Raw genomic sequence first — 20,670 nt, forward strand, 5'->3', positions numbered from 1 at the left:
TGCGAATGAGAGAAATCTGTGTGCTTGAGTGCTGGTCTGTGCATAATGCTTTTCAGCTGTATTTGGTTTTACATGTGGTTTTGACTCCTTGACCCATTTATGTTGACGTGTGTGTGGTCAGATTTTTGAGATTACAGAAAAATGGCATTTGATTCTCAATCAGGTTCCATTGTCTCTGTTTGAACAGGAATGAATGAATTCATGACTGTGACACTCCCTGCTGTGAGTTTGTTATAAACATTTTGATGATTAAGCACATTTTACCGCCAATGCATTTTTACTTACTGAATATAATGTAATCATTTCAATGCAGTGTGTATATATATATCGCAGTATAATGCCTCGGCTTAGGACTGCTATTTACCTATAAAGAAATATTACTGTATTTGTGAAGATTAAAATGGTTATCATGGAACTGTAAATCCAATATAAACTACATTAACTGAGGAGAAAAAATAACATGGAAAGTATTCAACAGAGTCGAAGAAACATAAGGAGTAAGGCTCTTAATGACTAACAGTGAAGAGTGTGGCAACTATTTTTCCACCCAGTTTTGGGGGAGTAAAATTTATAATAACTTTTTTTTTTAAATCAAGTATTATTATTGTCATATTTAATATTTGATTGCAAAGGACTGCGTAGCCTCATGCTGAAGTCTATGGAATTTTTTTCCTGTAGTTTGGTCTGCAGCCATTGATCATTTGGACTGACTTGGACAGTCAAGGACTAATCCATTGTTTGGCCTTAAAAACCTTGGTGCTTGTTTTGGCTGTATATTGAGGGAGATAGCTGACAATCTGGGAGTGTATATTTAAACAGGGCTAGGATGTGAACTCCCTCAAACATCTTCCTCTTTAACTTCATAGCCACTGCTTCACTTCAAATCCTGTACGCCGGAGCCCAAAGCCACAACAACAACTGGAGTACAGACTGCTGTGCGAGTAGCACCTCAAGCCCAAGTTCATAAAGAACTTAATTATGTTAAAATATACCGGAAGTGATGTCCTGATGTTATGGAAACAGCTTCCCAGATGTATCAGTAAATATCTAAAAATCCAGTTAGCACACTTCACCACAGTTGGAGCAGTAGGGGGCGCCATCAACTTTGAAAGTTTGGACCTGCGCTTCCAGCCAATCCCCGCGCTGCCTTGTATCCGTGATCCCGCCCCCTGTCCCGCCTCTCAGACACACTGACACAAGTTGTGGAGAAAGGAGAGAACAACAGGGAGACAGAGTGAGAGAAGGAGGAGAGTCTGATGTCAGAATGAGTCAACAACACAAGAGTCCAGCGACGGGAAGCATGGACAGATAGAGACACACACAGATCTACAGGTGGACCGGGCGGTGTTTGGATGTCAGCTGTGTGTGAAGAAGAGCGAAGAAGAAAAGGAGGAGAAACATGAGTCGGCAGCAGCAGCAGATCCAGGGAGTGGTTTTAACGGGTTACCACAGCAACGCGGAACTGTTGCCGAAAACTGAAGTGTGTGCTCCGTCAGCCCAGGACCACGAGCCCGCCGTGCCCAGGTGGGACAAATGAGAGTGTGCAGGTGTAATGCCATGCTAATACACCAGTTTGAAATGAGGCCAGTAGCGGCTAAAGGTGACTGTGTGTGTGTGTGTGTGTGTGTGTGTGTGTGTGTGTGTCAGTGAGTGAGAGAGAGAGAGAGAGAGAGAGAGAGAGAGAGAGAGCAAGTGGTCAAAGGTCTCAGTGATTGCTATTTACCTCATTTTGAACGGAAGAGCAGTGGAGCAATTGTGTTGACTGTGCAGAAGTGTTAAATAAAACCCACCACACTAGCCCAGCACTAACCTGGTAAGTTGCCCCATATTTTTTTTTTTTTATCTCCAGCTCCGCCTCTGGCCCTGGGTTATGTTTTTCCTTCAGCACATTCCTAATCAACAGATCAGCAGCTTCACCTTGACTTTGTTATACCCAGAGTCTGACTGAGAGTTCTTAGATACCACTGTGGCTCTAAAGATAATACTTCCCCAACACTGTGTAATATAAATTTGCTTTACTAAACAGCCAGATAGTGTCTTGTTTTTGGACTCTGGTTTATGTAGAGCTGAAGTTATTAGTTGATTAATAAACTACCTGATGAACTAAAAGTTAATGGGCAAAACCTGATGGTTGAACTGTTTTGTAAGCAAAAATGCCAAAACTTGATGGTGGTTCCAGACTCAAATGTGAGGATTTGCTTCTGTCAAATTGCAAACTGAACATCTTTGGGTTTTTCACTTTTATTCAGGCAAAACAATCAATTTGAAGACATCACCTTGGGCTGTGGGAAATTGTTAAAGGTTGTTTAAAGGCTTTTTATTAATCAAATGATCATCAGTTGAGGAAAATATTCAAAAGAATAATCAATATTCAAAATAACTGTATGTATATCTGTGGGACCACAAAAGGAGTCTGATTCACGCTGATGTCATGGGACTATGTCGCAATAATGAAAAATGTCCATCACAAGGTCTCAGAGCTAAGTGTGACGTCATCATGTCTTGTTTTGTCTGAGCAACCGCCCAAAACCCAAAGATCAGTTCATAAAGATGTAAAAACAGAAAAAGCAGAAAAACAGAAGCTAAAATCAGCAAATCTTTCCCACTTTTGCTTAATAAATGATTAGCAGAAGTTTCGATGATTAAATTTCTGTTGATTGATCATTTAAGCAGTTTATTTTCTAAGTAGTAAAATATACAGATTGATACAAATGAAAAACAAGCATGAAGTCTCTTAGGGATGAAGACCGTTCTTCCAACAGTAATTCCCTCATTTGATGCATTCATGTTTATGGAGATGGAGAGCGCTGTCTTACCCACCATCCAGGCTTGTTATTGCTGCTTTTGTTTATATCTTCTTGATTGTCTTCATAATAAGCACCTACTCAGCTTCTTACAGTGAGGAAAAGACTCCTCTTGAGTGCGCAGCTATAAATCAAGGCACCACAGAGGAAACACTGAATAGGAACTAAGCTCATATTGAAACAACTGTACAGTGACACTCTTATTTATAACAGAGAGCACTTGTTTATTCATCCAGGATGAGCTGTGTGTGTGTGTGTGTGTGTGTGTGTGTGTGTGTGTGTGTGTGTGTGTGTGTGTGTGTGTGTGTGTTCAGTGCATGTTTAGGTCAGCAAACAACAGCTGTCAACAACCGTGGTGTGATAAAAGTAAACAACTCAGTCCAGCTGGTTTTCAGTTGGACACACCTGCCCCTGTGTGTGTGTGTGTGTGTATATATACAGTATATGTATATGTGTGTGTGTTCCAGATGGCTTCTCCCACTAGCTTGAAAAAAAAACAGCATCACATTACAGCCTGCCTTTGTCTCACCTCCCACAGTGTATGTGCATCCTGTCTAGGTTGACTTGAAGGCTTAGTTTTGCGGTCATTGTTTCCCCTAGTCAGGAAATGGGAGACAGAGTGCCACAGACAGACAGACAGACAGACAGACAGAAAGCTGCTGGCCTTTAACCAGAAAGGGACATCCGACCTAAGGAGCTTTAGGTTACGTGTCTGCTGGGAGTCTTGTTCATAGTTGTGTTTCTGTTTTTCCTTTTTTGGTAATTCAGATGAAAATAGGTTTAGCTGCTCTGAGAGGTTAATTTTTTAGCTAAAGAGCATTGTGTTTCTGTTGTGTTCTCCACTGTCGAGTAGGAGAAAGTATTACCCAAAGTATTTATGTTAAAAGTGGCTAGTGGACACACATGGTTCAAATAAATTCACTGTGTGATGCAGCAGACCGCCTGCAGAAATACAACACTGCACAGGAAATGACGTCTGCAGAAAGGAAGACAAGCTGTGAAGGGGTTACAGGACACTGCATGAGTCTTCGCAGCTGTGCTCTGTAGCACACCGTCAGATTTAATGTGGTGTCCGTCAGGAATAGAAGAATACACAAACGCGCATAAACAGGACATCATCTAGAGAAACAGACGGCAAGAGAGACAGACCGGCCAACAACAAAAAAAGGTGGATAGTGACAGACGGAGAGATGGAAAGAAAGATTGACAGAGACAAACTGACAAGTGAGTCAGACCTCTAGCATGAAAGGGCCAGCATATCATTTCAGTGTAGATTCCTCACAACTAAAAGAAGATGATTTATTCAGCCAGTGGGTCTTTTGCTGAGATCAGTAACTGTGTGTGTGTGGGGGAGACAGAGGCAGCGTCTGTCTTCAGAGGGCAGCTGGCACCTGTTGATGTGAATGGGAGTACCACACACACACACACACACACACACACACACACTTCTTATCCTCTCCCCCCTTGTTAATTCCTCAGCTGTCCATTGTTCATTATGTATTTGTGTCAAACCATAGAAATAAATAATCGTTTTCCTCACATCCATTTCCAGTGCTGGAAAAAACTGCTCAGATCCTTTTAAAGGAACAGTTCAACATTTCGGTAAAAATACACTTATTTGCTTTCTTGGTGAGAGTTAGATGAGAGAAGATTGATACAACTCATGTCTCTTTGTAAGATGAGGTAGAAATGTTCAAAATTTGACACAGTACGGTACTTTCACCACTGTCTGTGTCTCAATAATTTAAATCAGTTGTCTCTTTTTAATATAAATCTACAGTATCATATCTATTCTTTGTGCTGTGTGGAGCTGGGAGCTCCTTGTCTCTGCAGTGATACTCAAGCTCAGGCCCTGTCAGCTAAAATAGTCAGCTGAGATCACTTCCTCACATCTTGACTCATGTTCAACTCATCGGTGCAGAATTTGGTCTTTGCTGGCCGATACTGTTTCCTTCCTTCTAGTCCTTTTTGCACCTCACAGTGTAGAGTTTACTTTTACTCACTGGACTTTTTCCACACGCACATATACACACACACACACACTCTATCCCACACACTTCATCTTTGTCGGCAGCTCTAACAAGCTGATAAAAGGTGTGTGGGGAAAGGTACAACGAGTAGAACAATCGCACACACAGCTGCATCAGTGTTTTACTTTAAAGGTCATTTGTTCATGTATGTATGAAAGTGTGCCAGAGAGAGGCAGTGTTTGTTTTACTCACAAGGGCAGCCCACCCGACCTTTTATGCTTGTGTGAAATGGAGCAAAGTCATGTGTGCTGTTAACTATTGTGTGTAAAACCTTGTTTGTATTATTGTGGTGTGTGTGCGTGTGTGTTGTGGATTTGACATTGTATGAACTGGGATGGCCCTGCTCACAAAAACACACACACACACACGCACAAAAAGAATCTCTGCACTGTGACCTCAGTTCACTCAGAGGAATCACGCCTCCACTCTTGCTTTTCACATATTTTCACAGATTGGTAAATCACCCAGAGCGCTCAACAACAACTGATATACTGTGAACACTTCAAAGCTTAATTTTTAACTGGCTTGTAAATATATTTTCTTTAACCGCAGGACTGTAGGTAAATGGAAAACAGCCAATCAGATAAATCAGAACAGGTGCCTGTTGCATCAGCGCCAAATATCCAGTCAGTAGCAACAGCTATTTCTTGTTGGCTTTGGATGTTTGTTGTGCATTTGACATATTTGGACCAACACCTAAAACACCTGCAGATAGTTGATGAATGATGGCACTAGATGAATTGTTAAGGGGTCACTTGGGTTTTTTACAATTCATCCTATGGAGGACTAACAAACTTATGTGTGTCAATATGTTTGTGTGTGTTCAGTCAGACCGTTTATACTGTGGCTCTGGTTTAAACACATCTTGGGGGACAGGAAATGAAAATATTCCAGTCGGTGGGCTGTTCAAGGCAACAAGCATGTGTCAGGAGAGTGACCTGCTAAGTTTCATCAAAACAAAGAGGGTCAAGAGAGGAGTCAGACAGCATGTTTCTGCATGTGTTATCACCCACTGAGCTTTGATGAGTCCTACTGTCAGAGAGGAGGGGGGAAGAGAGGATGTGGGAACATTAGGAAAAAAGTGATGTGGGAAAACAGCCAATACAATAGGGGAGGGAATTCAAGAGCACCAAACAGAAAGGAAAAGGAGGGGTAGGCGAGGAAGAGGAGGAGGACAGAGGAGTTGGAAAGGAAGGAGATTTGCAGAAGGAGGGAGAGGAGGAGGTCTGTTGTTAGTGAAATACCTGATGTTCTTTGTTGAAACCAGATCAAAGTGTGTGAGTCTATATTTACCAGTGGGTTTTTTTTTAACGCTTTATTAGTAATATACACTGTGTGTGTGTGGCAGGAAGTCTGCTGTGGTATGTGGCTTTGCCGCGGCATGAACCCTCAGGGTAATACACTGCTGATAATTCCAAATAAATTAATACAGCACATCAGCTCCTTGCTGTTCACCTACAAGCTAATTTAATTCATTTTCCTTCGTTTAGTGCAGTTAGATGTGTGTAGTGACTAAATATTGGAAACATCATTATTTTGTGCCTGAATTTCACTTTAAGCATTACTTTTGAGCCAGTCTTTATTTTTTATTCATTGTTCCCTTTAAACGTCACTCTGCATCAGCATGTGTAGTGTTTTTAAATGCTGTGTCAAATATGTGACTCTTCGAGGTGTAATAAAAACTGGCCCAGTTGTGTCTGACATATTACTTCATTATAGTATCGTGATCTGGAACATGTTGGTGTTTTTCATGTTTTGGCTTATTAACTTAATGTCATGCATACTTAACAATATTTGCTACAGTATCACTGACAATTATATAATTTTATCATAGTGTCCCCTCCTTACTGGTAGAAGTTCATTTCAGTTCAGTAAAATCATCGTGCAGAGGCTTTAATCTTTGCCATCACATTAAACACTGACGCATCCACTTTCAGTGTCGAATCTGTGTCAAGGCTCAACTTTTTAACAACTGCACTGACAAATATACAACTGTATATTTTTTATGACGGTGTGTTTGGAAAGTGAGATTACTGATGATTCGCAAGTAGATGAATGTAGATGAACAACACTGATGACAGCCAACTTTCAGCTTGGCATGGGACACAGAGATCACAGTTGTACCAGAACTGTAGCCGATCAGTCCATAACAGCTACAGCTTGAAGTTGGAAAGAGAGAGTGACAGATCAGAAGGAAGAGAGCAGAGATGAAGAAAGTGCTGTGTAACTTCCTGTCACAACAAAACCACAGAAATAAGACACAATATCAAACACACATTAGCTGTATTACCATCCACCTCTTTTATGCGCATTTTCAATTTGCACATAAATTGAAATGTGGTTGGAAATGTCAGAATTTCAAAAAAAGATAACCAGGTTTGCAGAAATCATCTGTCCACAGCTGCAGCTGCATTTTCTGGACTCAATGAATTCAGAGTGAAAGGCTGTGTCATAGGCATTCACAGTAATTATAATAAAATTATGCTAACTATTCTTGATTTAAATGTTTTTTTTTTGTTTGTTTTTTTTTAAAGTGTTGTTATTTTTCCATTACTGTTTTTTTTCACCCGCAACCTACCTGTAATTCATATACCAATAATATGTTTACCCAGCCTTACATAGCCTCAAAAACATTGTGACCATGTGTTTGTGAGTGTGTGTTTCTTGTCCATGACTTCACATTACATCATTAAGTTGTGTACTGATTATCATGTGGGTCGCTGTTTCGCATCCTCAAGTGTCTGTGTGTGTGTGATAGACAGCATATGACAACACACAATGACAGTCATTATAGTTAGACAACCTATGAGGTCATCGTCATCATAATGAGCATTGAGGGTTCACTCTGTCTTAGCTAGGCCAGGCTAAACCACTCTAGTCTGAGCTGCCTGTGTTAAATTAGCACAGTGAAGTCCAAGCTGTGTGAGAGCTGCTAATCTTAGTCCCTGCTGGTGTTGTCCTCATTATTTGACTGGCTGGGAATTCAACATGCCGCTGGCTCGTCTTTACTTAGCCTCTTTGACCGACTTCTGTCTGTGTGACTCACTGACCGCTCTGTGTCATAAACTATCTGGATCCTGCCATTAAAGGCAAACTAGCATCCACTGCAGGCACAAAGCTGACGTATGGATCTAAATGAAAGCAAATACGTAGGTTGCTTTTTGAAACGTACATACACCTTTTTATAGAGGACACTGAACACAGTCAGTTCCCAGACAATTCGACATTTATAATGTTGGAATATTTTTATGATACAGTAGTTGCTGTTATGAGATATGTCATAATGTAAACAGGGTACAAAGTGCAAAGCCTCAGGCGAAACTGTTAAGCCTCAGAGCGAGTTTCACGCTATGACTTATGGGAATCAGATCATTATAATTTTTTGATCCAAATCAGAAACTTTGCCTGGCCAAGTTCTGACATGCGTTAGCAAGGATCATAAGCAGACGTGTCCCTCTAACTGTCTGACTTACCTGTCTGTGCATGTCTCTGTTGCAGCCGCCGAACAGGCCACTACAACGTTCAGCAGAACCAGAACACACAACATGAAGATAGATACGGGCCTGCCGCTCCCGCCAGTATCACCAAAACCAGCAGCACCGACCCGGCGTCACTCCCCAATCCAAGCTCTGCCGCTTGCCCCAGGTCTCAGCTCTCATCCAGCCCAAAGCCTGACTCCAGCCCCGGGCACAGTCCCAACTCCAGGTCCAGACCTCGACCCGCATGTCAGCGCTGTAACTCTCAGGTAGGAGGTGTGACTCTGTGCTGTCGTTAGCTGTTGCTGCACTGTTTTCCTTTCCTTACTCTCTCAAAGTTCATAAGATTTGTTGGTTCCAATTTTTTTTTTTTTGTCTTTTTTATAATGGTATTGTTGTATTTTTTTTTTTTTGGGTCTCCCATTCTACTTCTGTTTATTCCAACAAGCTTCTTTCGTGTATATTCTAAAATGATAGATTCTTATATTTCTTTCTTGTATTAAGAGCATCCTTGCATGTGTGGCGACCTTAAAGTGAAACGAACTCATCATCAGGACAGTTTTTTCCCTTTCATTTGTTTCCTACTTTCACACTACAGCTGTGGGCTGCCATTCAAAAACTGGACACTTATGGAGTCCAGGTAGATGTCAGCACTTGTCCAGTTAAATATTTGCACTGAAGCTAGTTTGCTCAGCGGAGGCAGCACATTGTTTAATCTCAATGTTTTAGTTTTGGTCAAGAAATGAAATGGACAGGTCCGACTTTATGACGCAAGGCAATGTGTTTCTTAGTGCTAATAATACTGATGTCTGCGGACTCTCTGAATGAAGACTTACCGTTCATATTTTTAAGGTGTATATTTTCAGGTATCACTATAAAACTATTTAATGGTAGACCTTCTCTAATAATTCACAGGCAACAACTTTTCTGCTGTTGCGCTCTCTCTGGATAAGAATGTCTGCTATAAATGTAATAATAAATAAATACATCATATCTGTTAAAGTTTTACAGGGAGTTTGGTATGCAGGCTTACAACTGTTGCCCCTCATTGCTCATGTTTTCAGTAATCTCTAGTTAGTTAATGTGCATGGAAACTCAGTAATAACCCAACAAGTTAATTTAAGTGCCGTTTTTGGAAAAGTTAAGTGAGCTGGGGAAAAAATGCTCCAAGGTCTGTTTATATTTTAGGTCTCTTACATAAAATATATGTGTGCATTTGGTGAGTGTGTGTGTGCTATCTGAGAGGTACGGACACTTTTGAGACTTGTTAAGACTCGCTGTGACTCTGGCTCTCGCTGTTGATATTTGTCATCTCTTTGCATCATATCTGAGAGAATTTATTTTTAATAAATCGACAAAAAAAAATCATTGTTTAGGGCAGAAACAAGATATGGAACAGGAATGTGAACTTGAAATTGTAAATGATGAAATGTGGCTGCACGTCTTGCAGGACTCTCTGGATGAGCTGGAGATGGACGACTATTGGAAGGAGGTGGAGAATATCACTCGCTCCGGAGGAGGAGCAGGGAGGGGAGAAGGTGGAGGAGAAGGGGAAGTTCAAGAGGAGGAGCAGCAGAAGATTCCTGAGGGTGAGATAACACCGTGTCCATGGACAGACCTGATTTAGAGTAAGGATAATGTAGGGGCAGAGTTGGATCATACACGAGTCTGGGCATGTGTTGTCATTTTGCATCTCTGTGGTTGTTTTGTGTCTCTTTGTGGACATGTCACGTCTGTTCATAACCTCTTTGTTGACCTGTAAATGCGACATGTTGGCTCTTTATAAAAAGGAAAAAAACACTGCCAGCTCAGGGTTGTACAGACTGGCTCCGTGTTGCTTTGCACATGACGGATGCAATTCTTGAGTGTTTTTCAGTGAGTCTGTTTATGAAGACTATTGTTCTCTGGAGCAAACACACTCTTCCTGTATATAATGTGTTGTACGGTTCTGTGTGTACTCCTTTCCCATTTCCTGCACCTGTAGAATCAAATAAAGGCTTTTTTATATACTGATCTTCACCCTTCACTCATTGTGAGTCACAAATTAATGCTCGTGATAGATCATGTCAGGAACCAAACTGAAAAATATCCCTCTCTTTTCCTATTTGTTTTCCTTTCTTCTCTTTCAGAAGGAGAACAGGAGGAGGCGTGGCTTACAGAGGCGGGACTAGCACGACTGTTTGATGATTCATTGGCAGCTGACCAGGATCAGGTGTCGATCATCTTTCCCTTATTTGATTAGTGACACCTGGGTCCAGGTTGAGTCATGGTTTATCGGTTTCATATTTGCAGTTCACAGCTTTGAACATAGAGCATAGACTTAGCCATGGTTTGAAACCTCTAAAACGAAAAGCCTGGAAAAGAAATAGATATAGATGATATAGAAATAGATGGATGTTGTCTAACTGACTCATGTCTGATTCTGATTGACAGGAAGAAGACAGCGCGGTGTTCCTGTCCACACTGACCAGAACTCAGGCAGCAGCTGTAGAACGTCGCGTGACCACACTACAGCAGACGTTGCTACGGCGACGCAACCGACAACACGTTCCTGACGTTAGGGATATATTCAGACCTTCTGAAAAGGTTAAAAGACAAAAACTAATTTAATTGTATCAAGATGAAAGAATATAAGTCGGAGCTATTTGAAAAGAGTATAAAAGCCAAAGACATTACATTTCCATGTGTTCAGCTGTTTCATTTACTGTAAACTCTGACACGGACACGTTTTATCAGACTGTTTTATCTGTGTATCTCACAATTTAAGACCTCTTTTTTGGGAAGTGCACAAGTATGAAAATGATAAGTTATGTGTTTATAGAAACTTGTAGCAGCTAGTCAGGCTGTTTCAGCAGGAAAGTGAATAAGTGTTTTTCCCAAAATATCAAACTATTCCTTTAAAGCTTTTAATTATTATTTTCCTGTCAGAATTGTGCTAATTGAGGTCACAGAAGTAAGATGCTGCATTGATACTGTTTTTCTTCCCTGATTCCTCTTTAATACGATGAATTCGTTCAACCACAAATCACAAAACCAACGTTTCCTTTTTATTAGGAAAGGAAGAGGTCACTGCTTTGCTAACTTTGTTGTCTCCAGTCTGGCAGCAATCAGCTGCCAATTAGCAAGCAGTCTGTTTTAAGCACCAAACCTCATTTTATTTCTGGAAAATCAAGTCCCTTCACTACATTTTATTGGATTGACTAAATTTATATTCAGTAAATGGAAAATATATGACTTAAGTTTTACTATTTGAGTAGAATGAAGTGTACTACTGGTACATCAGTCAGCAGAATAAGCTGTCGTCAACTAATACTCTCACATTTTCTTTCACCTAGATGCAGTTTGTCCACTAATTAACAGACAGGATAATATGTAACGTGAAAGAAATGTACTGGGGAGGGGCGTACTGTTTGAATATGTGTGAGTGAATTGTTGAACATTACACTGTGTGCTGTACACTCATGTGTCTCTGTGTTGTGCTGTGTGATGCAGGATGAGCAGCCTAGTAAATTCAAAGGGGGAAGTGAGAATGGACAAAAAGATGTCACTTCAGCTGGTATGTGCAACATACTCCTACAGACACACACACACACACACACACACACACACACACACACACTCTCTTATGCAGTGTGAGTCAGAATGGTGAGCAACTAACTGTGGCCCAAATAAACCTCTGCATAGCAACTCATTTTTAGGAAAGATTAGGACACAGTGCAATGTGATAGAACTATAATTCAAATTCACTTTTCCAAGCTTTTTGTTTTAGAGGTTTCAAACCATGGCAAAGTCTATGCTTATTCAAAACACAACAGCACATTATTTTCAGCTTGCAGATGTTTAGAAGAAGTGCTGCTTTTTAGCTACTATAAAATGGAATAAAAAGACTCAGTGGAAACATATGATACAACAATCGATGAGGCTTTTATTTCAGATCTACACAACATTAGAATGATCTTGTCTATATTGTACATCATTGTCAAATCGGAGCAAATGTCAGGTCAAGCCTAAACATTCTCCAGTAGTAGTATTAAAAGGTAGAGAAAGGCAGCAGGCCTCTGTTTCTTCCTCTCTCTGCCATCGGGGGCTAAAACACTGGGTTTAAATAAATGTAAACACACTTCAGTCTCTGTCTCATGTAGTTTAAGTACTCTACTTGTGTGGTCCTGTGTTTTATTTTCATTTTTTTCTGTGTGTGTGTCTCGACAGAAACAGAGACAGAACTGAACGTTGAAGTGGCGTTTTCAGAGCAGGCGCTCTCTTACAGGGACAACCATCAAAGATTAAAGGTCACCACCGGCCCTAGTTCTCCTGACGACAAACTACCAGTGAGCCACATACCTGTGTACACACACACACACACACACACACACACACACAAAGACTACATGCACATTCACTTCCTCAACAGTGTGTTTCTTAACTGATACACTGAACATGTCTGTACTTGAGGGAAGAGCGAGTGAATAAACAGGATGCACTGATTTCATACATTGTTAACTGTAAACGTACTGTATGCAAAGCCACTTTGAATTGCTCTCTTGTCGTAAGCATTCTTCAGTGTGGGATGATATTAGAGCTGGTATTAACAACGTATTAATTGTTGTGTGTCAATGATTAGCTGAGATAGACAACAGAAATCTAAGAACCTCACTCCATGGGAATGACTTTTTACTGCGTGAGTGACAAAATGTTTGTCTCAGTTGCACTTGGTTGAACATAATCAGATTAATTATGTAAATAGTTGAATATTCGCTGGCATCAAGAAGTATTAACTTGTCTTAATATGTTGTTTTGGCCTTGTGATGTAATAAAATCAGAATGTACAGCTCAGGTTGAAATGTAAAATCCAACAACACACATTAGAATATAGTATGCATAGTTACCTAGTTATAGTAAAACAGTCTTGTTAGACTTTAATGGAGTATCCAGTGTGACCTACAGGTTGTGGGTAGTTTGGTCTGTACTGACATCTTGTGGTTGAAGCTGGTTTAACAGATTATTTCCACTGTTCCGTGTGTTCAGAAAAAGGTCACTTCTCATTCAATTCTATCAAATCAGTATTACGGCGTCCACGTTCAGCATTCAGTGTAAAAGTAATACAAGTCAAATATTAATTTGGCACAGTGTTTCCTTTTCGAGTTTTTCCTGATCTCTTCGGTTTCCTTCTCTAGAACTTTAAGCTGCTCCGAGACAAAACAGGTCAGACCAGGATAGGAGATCTGTCTCCTCTGGATATGAAAAAGGTAAGTGAAGTTATTATGCGAGGACATAATATTATTATCTGTGGATGCTTGTGTCTACATGTCTGTTTATTTAATGATAAGCCTTTGCAAGGCAAACTTTCCCGTAGGAAGAAATTGAGTTAGTTGATGCAGTTGCTATAATATCCCTGTCTCTGTCTCTGTTTGTTTTTAATGTTCTAGGTGCGTAGACTGGCGCTTGTGGAGATGACTGCTCTGTTTGACACTGCTGGGATAGACCTGAAGGCGCACAAAGCTGTCAAAGTGAAGGCTAAGGGTAAACACACCCACACACACACACACACAGAAATATGCTGTGGGAAGGCTCTGAAGGCTAAACAAAACTCTGAGTAAACAGGCTTTCTCATTACACACAGAAAAAATACAAACTCAGACATGTACAGTGACACAAACACTAGAAACAAACGTGAACAACAACAAAATAAGAGCCTTTACACACACACAAGCAGGTATATGTGCAAACACTGACACACACACAAACTCATTAAAAAACTGCTAAAAATTAGTATAAAGAACAATTTTTTTCCAGGTTATGATGCATGTATAGTTAATGTTAGTTTTTCAATATTTGCGCTTGTGTGTGCAGAGAGTGGTCTGTTCGGTGTCCCCCTTGCCACTTTATTGGATCAGGACCAGAGGCGAGCTCCTGGGACCAAAGTGCCATTCATACTGCAGCGGGTGAGCACGTCAGCAGGTCACACTGTCAAGTATGAGCCATTGACAGTCCACCAGCGAATATTGATAGTAATAAATCAAACAGCAGAAATATATACGAATGTATAATGTTATCTTACTGTACTGTGATCATTGTTAGTGTTTACACTTTCTTCTTGTGGTGTTTAACCTAAACACAATCTCGCTCTTATCTTTAGTTTATCAGTCATATTGAGGAGGAAGGATTAGACACAGAGGGACTGCTACGGATCCCTGGAGCGGCCACTAGAGTCAAGGTTGGTTAAAGTATTTGACTTTCACCAGCACAGACACACTGTAAAATGTTTCAGATTGTTAGGTCTATTTAAAAAATAAAAAAAATAAAAAAAAATAAGGTGATGTCTAAGTTATTCTTCCACCAGTTTTGGCATTAGTGACCTGACTCGTTCCTTCTCTGTCCCGTATCCAGTCACTGTGCCAGGAGCTCGAGACCTCCTTCTATGACGGGATGTTTCCATGGCAACAGTTGAAGCAGCACGATGCTGCTAGCCTTCTGAAGCTGTTCATCAGGGAGTTACCCCATCCGCTACTGACTGTGGAGTACCTCAGCGCATTTATTGCTGTCAACAGTATGTACACCATCTGCTCATGAAGTATTCAGCTTAATTGCAAGAACTTTTACGGCCACATCATGAGTCAATGAAGTGAAAAAAACGTGCATTAAGCATTTCTGTGTGTGTGTGTGTGTGTGTGTGTGTGTGTGTGTGTGTGTGTGTGTGTGTGTGTGTGTGTGTGTGTATTAACAGAGCTCCCCACAAAGAAGCAACAGCTGCAGGCTTTGAACCTGCTTGTCCTTTTGTTGCCCGAGCACAATCGGGATACTTTGAAGGTAGATACATATTCACTTTCAAAACATGCTTCATTTTCAATTCAGTAAATCATCTAATCATGAGAAGCTCTTGACTATTTCTGTGTAAATTTCATTTCTGTTTTCCTCCCCAGGCATTAGTGGAGTTCTTCCAGCGTGTGATTGACCATCAGGCCAAGAATAAAATGACGCTCAACAATGTCTCTGTTGTCATAGCACCCAACATCTTCATGTTCAAAGGCATCCGCTCCAAGGTTACAGAACAACAGGAGTTCTCCATGGCAACCAGCACAGCCAACATCGTCCGCCTGCTGATTAGTTACCAGAATCTTCTATGGACAGTAAGGATCTCGCTCGATATATTCTAAACACCACTATAAACAAACTGTAAATCCTTGTTAGTGTCATTTGTATGATTGAAATCAATGGAGAACAATGTTTCTTGGTGCTTCCTGGCGAGGCGTACTTACTCACACAAACATCAAGATTCATTTTTCCATGCATGTTGTACTAAGGGTATCAAACCTCACTTGTATGTGTGCATCTTGTCTCCAGATCCCCAAGTTCATTGTGACCCAGGTAAGACATCAAAACATGGAAAGTCAGCGGAAACAGAATAAAGAGAGAGCTGTAAGAAAGCTACTGAAGAAGATAACCACTGACAAACCATCTGATAAAGCTGTCCCTGAGGTAGGGGTTTTCATTTCGTAGTCAGTGACCTAGTTAATAATCCTACTAAGAAATATGCTAACGAGAGAGTGTAATTCTACATTTATTTAACAGTAGATTTTGAATTATTAAACAACCTAACACCTAATACACATTTTGCTTCCATGGCTGTGTAAACCAAGTGTATTGTTGTATAAATGTATTGACTTACATATAAAAACAGACATATAAAACAGACACTCATATCCAATTTTTTTCATAGTAGAGTACTGAGCCTCAACTCCAGTATAACAGCTAAACAACCGGTAAGGGTGAAAAAGGTCAGCGCCGCAGCAAAGGTTTCCATGCATCCTTTGAATAATGAGCATGCAAAGCAACACTAGTTAAAAACCTAATAGCTGAATAGAAATAATAAGTCAAAATAAAAAACCTAGATGACAATTTGATACCAATATATCTAAATATAGAGTGTGACTCCGAGCAGCTCGTGTTTAACGTCAGTTGAGTAATAGTGACATCTAGCGGTGCTTTATGAGAATGTTGTTCCTATGTGAGCATATTTTCATGCCTTCAGGTTGTCTGTCCATCACATTCTCCCGAACGTGACATCTGAGTAAAACCTTCAAGGAATTTCTCACTTCACATGAAATGATTTGATTTTGACAGTCGAACGTAAAGGTCACTGTGACCACACAAAACATAATTGTGGAATACAATCATGAGGCAGTAATTGTAGTTTAGTCTAGAGCCAAATACAGGACAGTGGATCCTTTTATATGACGTGAACATCTGACGGCCTCTCAGCTCTATCTCCTCTCAGTTGTCACTTGGCAAGAGTCTGACCTTCCTTCTCAGTGTTAGTCAGGATTTTGCTCTCAGGTAGCAATATGTGGTGCACTCTCACCTGACTCCTGTTAATCAACCTTTTTGGCAAGCAGGCTTCTGTGTTAGAGTGGCTCTGTTCTTCTTGGCAGTATACAGTAGTTGTGAATGAGTAACTTGGAAGTGCAGCTGAGCTCTTGAGCTGCATGCTCAGCTAAGTGTTGTGACACCAGACAGTGTTTGGAGTTTACTAAACAAAACAGGCGGTATTTGGGCGCAGTCCACATTCTCGTCCCTGTGTCGGGAGGGTTTGTGTAACGATGAGGACAGTGTTTTGAATTCTGATCTAGTTTTAGTGAAGTGTTTATGGTGAGTGATTGACTATATGTTTCTCTTCTCTCTCTCTCTCTCTATCGCTCTCTCTCTCTCTCTCTCTCTCTCTCTCTCTCCGTGTTTCTGTCTGTCTGTGTTTACAACCAGGAAAGTTCACAGGGGTTTATTCGAGTCCAAGCCCCCCAGTTCAGTAAGATCTCTATGGCAGTTCAGCTCACTGCAGAGTTGCAGGCCGCTGATGTATTAACCCGCTTCCTCAGCCAAGACAGGTAATGCGTGTACATACAGCACTTCGCACACTCTCACACAGGTAAACATGCAGTATCGGCCTTGGCTATGTAAGGCTTATCCTCTCCTCATGTCTCCTTAATGCCTTCTTTCTCCTTTGCTCTCCCTCTCTCTCTTTATCCTCCCAGTTCCGTGACAGTAAAGCGAGAAGAGCTGTGTCTCTATGAGATCGGTGGAAACATCAGTAAGTCCAGCTCCTACTAAAAACAAATTAATTACAATGTTTACATTTTCTGTTCTCTGCTAATAACCCAGCTAGTCAGCCAACAGGCCAGAAATTAGGTTATAATAGCCACACATAATTATAGTTATCTATCATAGAAGTAACAACAGTACATCTGGACATCATGTCCATACGTTAAATATTTCTCTCTGTCTGTCTGTCTGTCTCTTCATCTCAGAGGAGAGATGTCTCGATGGGGAAACGTACATGAAAGACCTCTTCCAGCTGAACCCTACAGCGGAGTGGGTCATCAAAGCTGCACAGCGATAGACTTGATGCCGGACTGCTCCCCGGTCTCTCCACAGCGTGTCACTGGGAACACCTGGTTCTCTTTGGTTTTCGGCTGGTTCTGGACGTGCTTGGACCATTCATGTGTAGCACACAGCATTTTTAACCCTGAAACCAAATAAATGCTAATATTCCAATGGCAGTTTAAGAACTTGTGAAAACCCATTTGGTGAAATGTGTGGTAATACATTTTTCTTTTCTAGGTCTTTGCATAACCAGAATTCCCAAACAAGAATAAAGGAAAATTGGTGTTTTATGCAATAACAACAAAAAAAGGATTATACACCTTTTAATTCGTTTTTTCACCCTACCTTATGCTTCTAACTGGAATCTTATGCCTCAGGTACCATGAGCCTGAAGTACAGTCCAGTGGTATGGTTGAAAGAAAACCTCCAGTATGAGAATATCTTGTCATCTCTATACTCCTGACAGACCACTGTTTAACACTGGTGGAAATACATTATTTCCTCTAGTTTGTCTCAGCACTTGAGTCACAATCTTAATATTATGTGATACTGTAAGTATTTCTTTTGTATACTGTGATTTATTACCACTAATCACTTTGTTGTGCCTGCATTAATAAGCTAAAATGATATAGTCTGCGTCATCAAAATTCTATTAAATCATGAACATCACATTTCTGTTTGAAAACTTTGGCTTTTGTTCAGCTGTATTTTTTTTTTTTTAATTAAAAGCCCTAAAAAATTAAACAAATGGACATAATATACAATGTCACTGTATGGAAGCACTTCACTATAATCAAGAAGGAATGAACATTTGGACTGAATGAGTGTGACTTAGGGGTCCAGAGCTGGACTGCTGTAAGTTATACGTTCGAGGGGCCCATCATGTGGCACACCTCGACAGTGAGCCTAGCATCAGCCAGCACAGACTGGTCAACATGTCTCGCCTTTTGGGTATCTGCGATGATGCCGTTACTGACAGGTGACCAGGACACGCAATGACGACATCGCTGGTTTTATGGTACATTAATGTTGTTGTACATTCTAACTTTAAAAAGTTATGTGTGGATGTTTGAGTGTGTTAATGTGTGCATCCATCTTCAGAAACTGCACAACATCAGTGTACAAATGTGAACAAACACATTTCCACATTTTTATATATAGTATATAGTAGCCTGTGTTCAAGCTCACACGGAACAAATCAGGTGATTTGCCTTCAAAGTTTTGTACCAAAGACATGATAATTTTAAAGATAAGAGTTTTACATGATGATTTTGAAGAAAATAGATGTATCACTGTATAAATGGCCTTATTGAAATGATACACTCTAACATAATGGGTCCAAAAAGTATCCAGACACTTAATACTTTTGGCATTTGTTGTTCTGATTTTTGGCTCTGTACCCTTCTCAGTCTGGATATCAGTTGATGTAATACAATACTGGCAGAGAAAAATCTCCATTTTATCTTTTTGGCACATATCTGTGCTTTTCTTGGCTCATACATTACAAGGCTAATCTGATTCTGTGTGGTTTTGCACAGTCTCAGCAGCCTGTGGAGGATCATATCTCCACCACAAAGTCAAACATCACAAATGTTTTTTTTGTGAAAAGCTGTCGAGTGCTTACAACAAATAATGTGTCACTGTTCTAATTGTTTGAACTCAGTCTGTCACTCCCTGCCTTGCATTATCTTGTTTACTGTGAATGTTTTTTTTTTCTAAATAATGATGTCTTTGTCTTATTACTGTCTCTGAAATGACAAATAAACCCGCCTGTAAATAAACATGCAGTTATTAATTACCACATCTGCTGGTATGATTTCTTTTGTATGCAAAGGACCTGACAGAGTGCACCTTTAGTTAGAGGCTGCTCTGTGATCAACATTCTTACAGTTTGGTGCCTTCTGAGAGAAGATTTGACTCATTTTTGCATGTCATCGTGACAATATCCAGGAGCTGTTGTTATTTAAATGGAGAAACAATATTCTGCAGCTGCTGAGACCATTGTGCAACAGAACAATTTTAAGATTTGAGATATGAAATATGAGATGCATCTTTTATTGTTGACCTGTTGCAGACCTTCCACGGAACCAAAAGGTATTTTTGTAGGATATTAATTTTCAAGAATACTAGTAGCTTACTTACAATATTCTTGTTAGCTTTACAGTAGACAGAAACTCGTGTTTTTATTTATCTCCACTTTTTTGCTCTCAAAAGCTGCTACTTTAGTCTCAAACATTTTGACTATTCTGGAAAAAATAACAGTTAAATCTGTAGTTAAAAAAAAGCTTGTAAAAGGAGTAAAAGTTTCTTCCTTACTAGTAATTCCAAATAAAGACCTAATAAATGATTTATCCCCCATTTAAAGCCAACTGGTTACAACTTTATAAATCCGTCCTTGAATTTAGTAACAGTAATCTCACAATCAAAGTTTCAGGATTCAATCCTTTATTTCCATTTCAAAATTGTTAATTTGAATTTGGATTGGTGATTTCACATAAAACAAAAACAAGACAGAACCCAAAGGAAACCGCGTGAAACACATAAAACAAGTGGCAAAAAATGACATGACCAGAGACATCAGTTTCCTAGTTGTCACAATACGATCACATACATACATACATACATACATACATACATACATACATACATACATACATACAACTTCACATTCGCCTGAGAGTATAACAACCACTGATCACTCTGGAGCTGTTTATTTTCTTGAGGCTCTTCAAATCCCTCCATAACATGTTTGTGCAGTAATGTTTTGGAGGCATGAAAAAAAGTGACAGTACCACAGAGTAAGGCATTGCATAATTCATTGGATATCACACACCATTCAGGGTATGTATATTTATTATTTTTTTTACTTCCAACATTCGTATTTACTATGCGTACGGTGTAAATAATAATATGCAAGAAAAGCAACCAGCGCTACCTTACATATGATTATCCTTGCATTTTCATAACGTGTTCTGGTGTCGTGGA

General features: G+C 40.1%; 1 protein-coding gene across 1 annotated transcript; it reads left to right on the forward strand.

The window, feature by feature from the left end:
• Positions 1 to 1,188: 1,188 nt before the first annotated feature.
• On the forward strand, positions 1,189 to 19,488 carry arhgap18 (Rho GTPase activating protein 18). Its single transcript, XM_023430138.2, has 18 exons — positions 1,189 to 1,524; positions 8,333 to 8,579; positions 9,761 to 9,899; positions 10,440 to 10,522; positions 10,744 to 10,896; positions 11,803 to 11,866; positions 12,520 to 12,638; positions 13,485 to 13,556; positions 13,737 to 13,830; positions 14,161 to 14,252; positions 14,447 to 14,524; positions 14,698 to 14,857; positions 15,035 to 15,117; positions 15,231 to 15,437; positions 15,652 to 15,786; positions 17,068 to 17,189; positions 17,337 to 17,392; positions 17,610 to 19,488. Exons 1-18 carry the CDS (start codon positions 1,400 to 1,402, stop codon positions 17,699 to 17,701), a joined length of 2,121 nt encoding a protein of 706 aa, XP_023285906.1. The 5' UTR covers positions 1,189 to 1,399; the 3' UTR covers positions 17,702 to 19,488.
• The last annotated feature ends 1,182 nt before the right edge of the window (positions 19,489 to 20,670 follow it).

Source organism: Seriola lalandi, unplaced genomic scaffold (assembly GCF_002814215.2).
Source record: "Seriola lalandi dorsalis isolate HSWRI2012SDOR001 ecotype SW California unplaced genomic scaffold, Sedor1 jcf7180002054901, whole genome shotgun sequence".
Taxonomy (NCBI): Eukaryota; Metazoa; Chordata; class Actinopteri; order Carangiformes; family Carangidae; genus Seriola; species Seriola lalandi.

What these genes read in the sequence shown, in the direction of transcription:
- arhgap18 (XM_023430138.2), top strand. Translation starts at nt 1,400, where the DNA reads ATGAGTCGGCAGCAGCAGCAGATCCAGGGAGTGGTTTTAACGGGTTAC. An exon ending in GTCAGCGCTGTAACTCTCAG is followed by an intron (nt 8,580 to 9,760) that starts GTAGGAGGTGTG and finishes CACGTCTTGCAG; the next exon opens with GACTCTCTGGATGAGCTGGA. An exon ending in CTGATAAAGCTGTCCCTGAG is followed by an intron (nt 15,787 to 17,067) that starts GTAGGGGTTTTC and finishes GTTTACAACCAG; the next exon opens with GAAAGTTCACAGGGGTTTAT.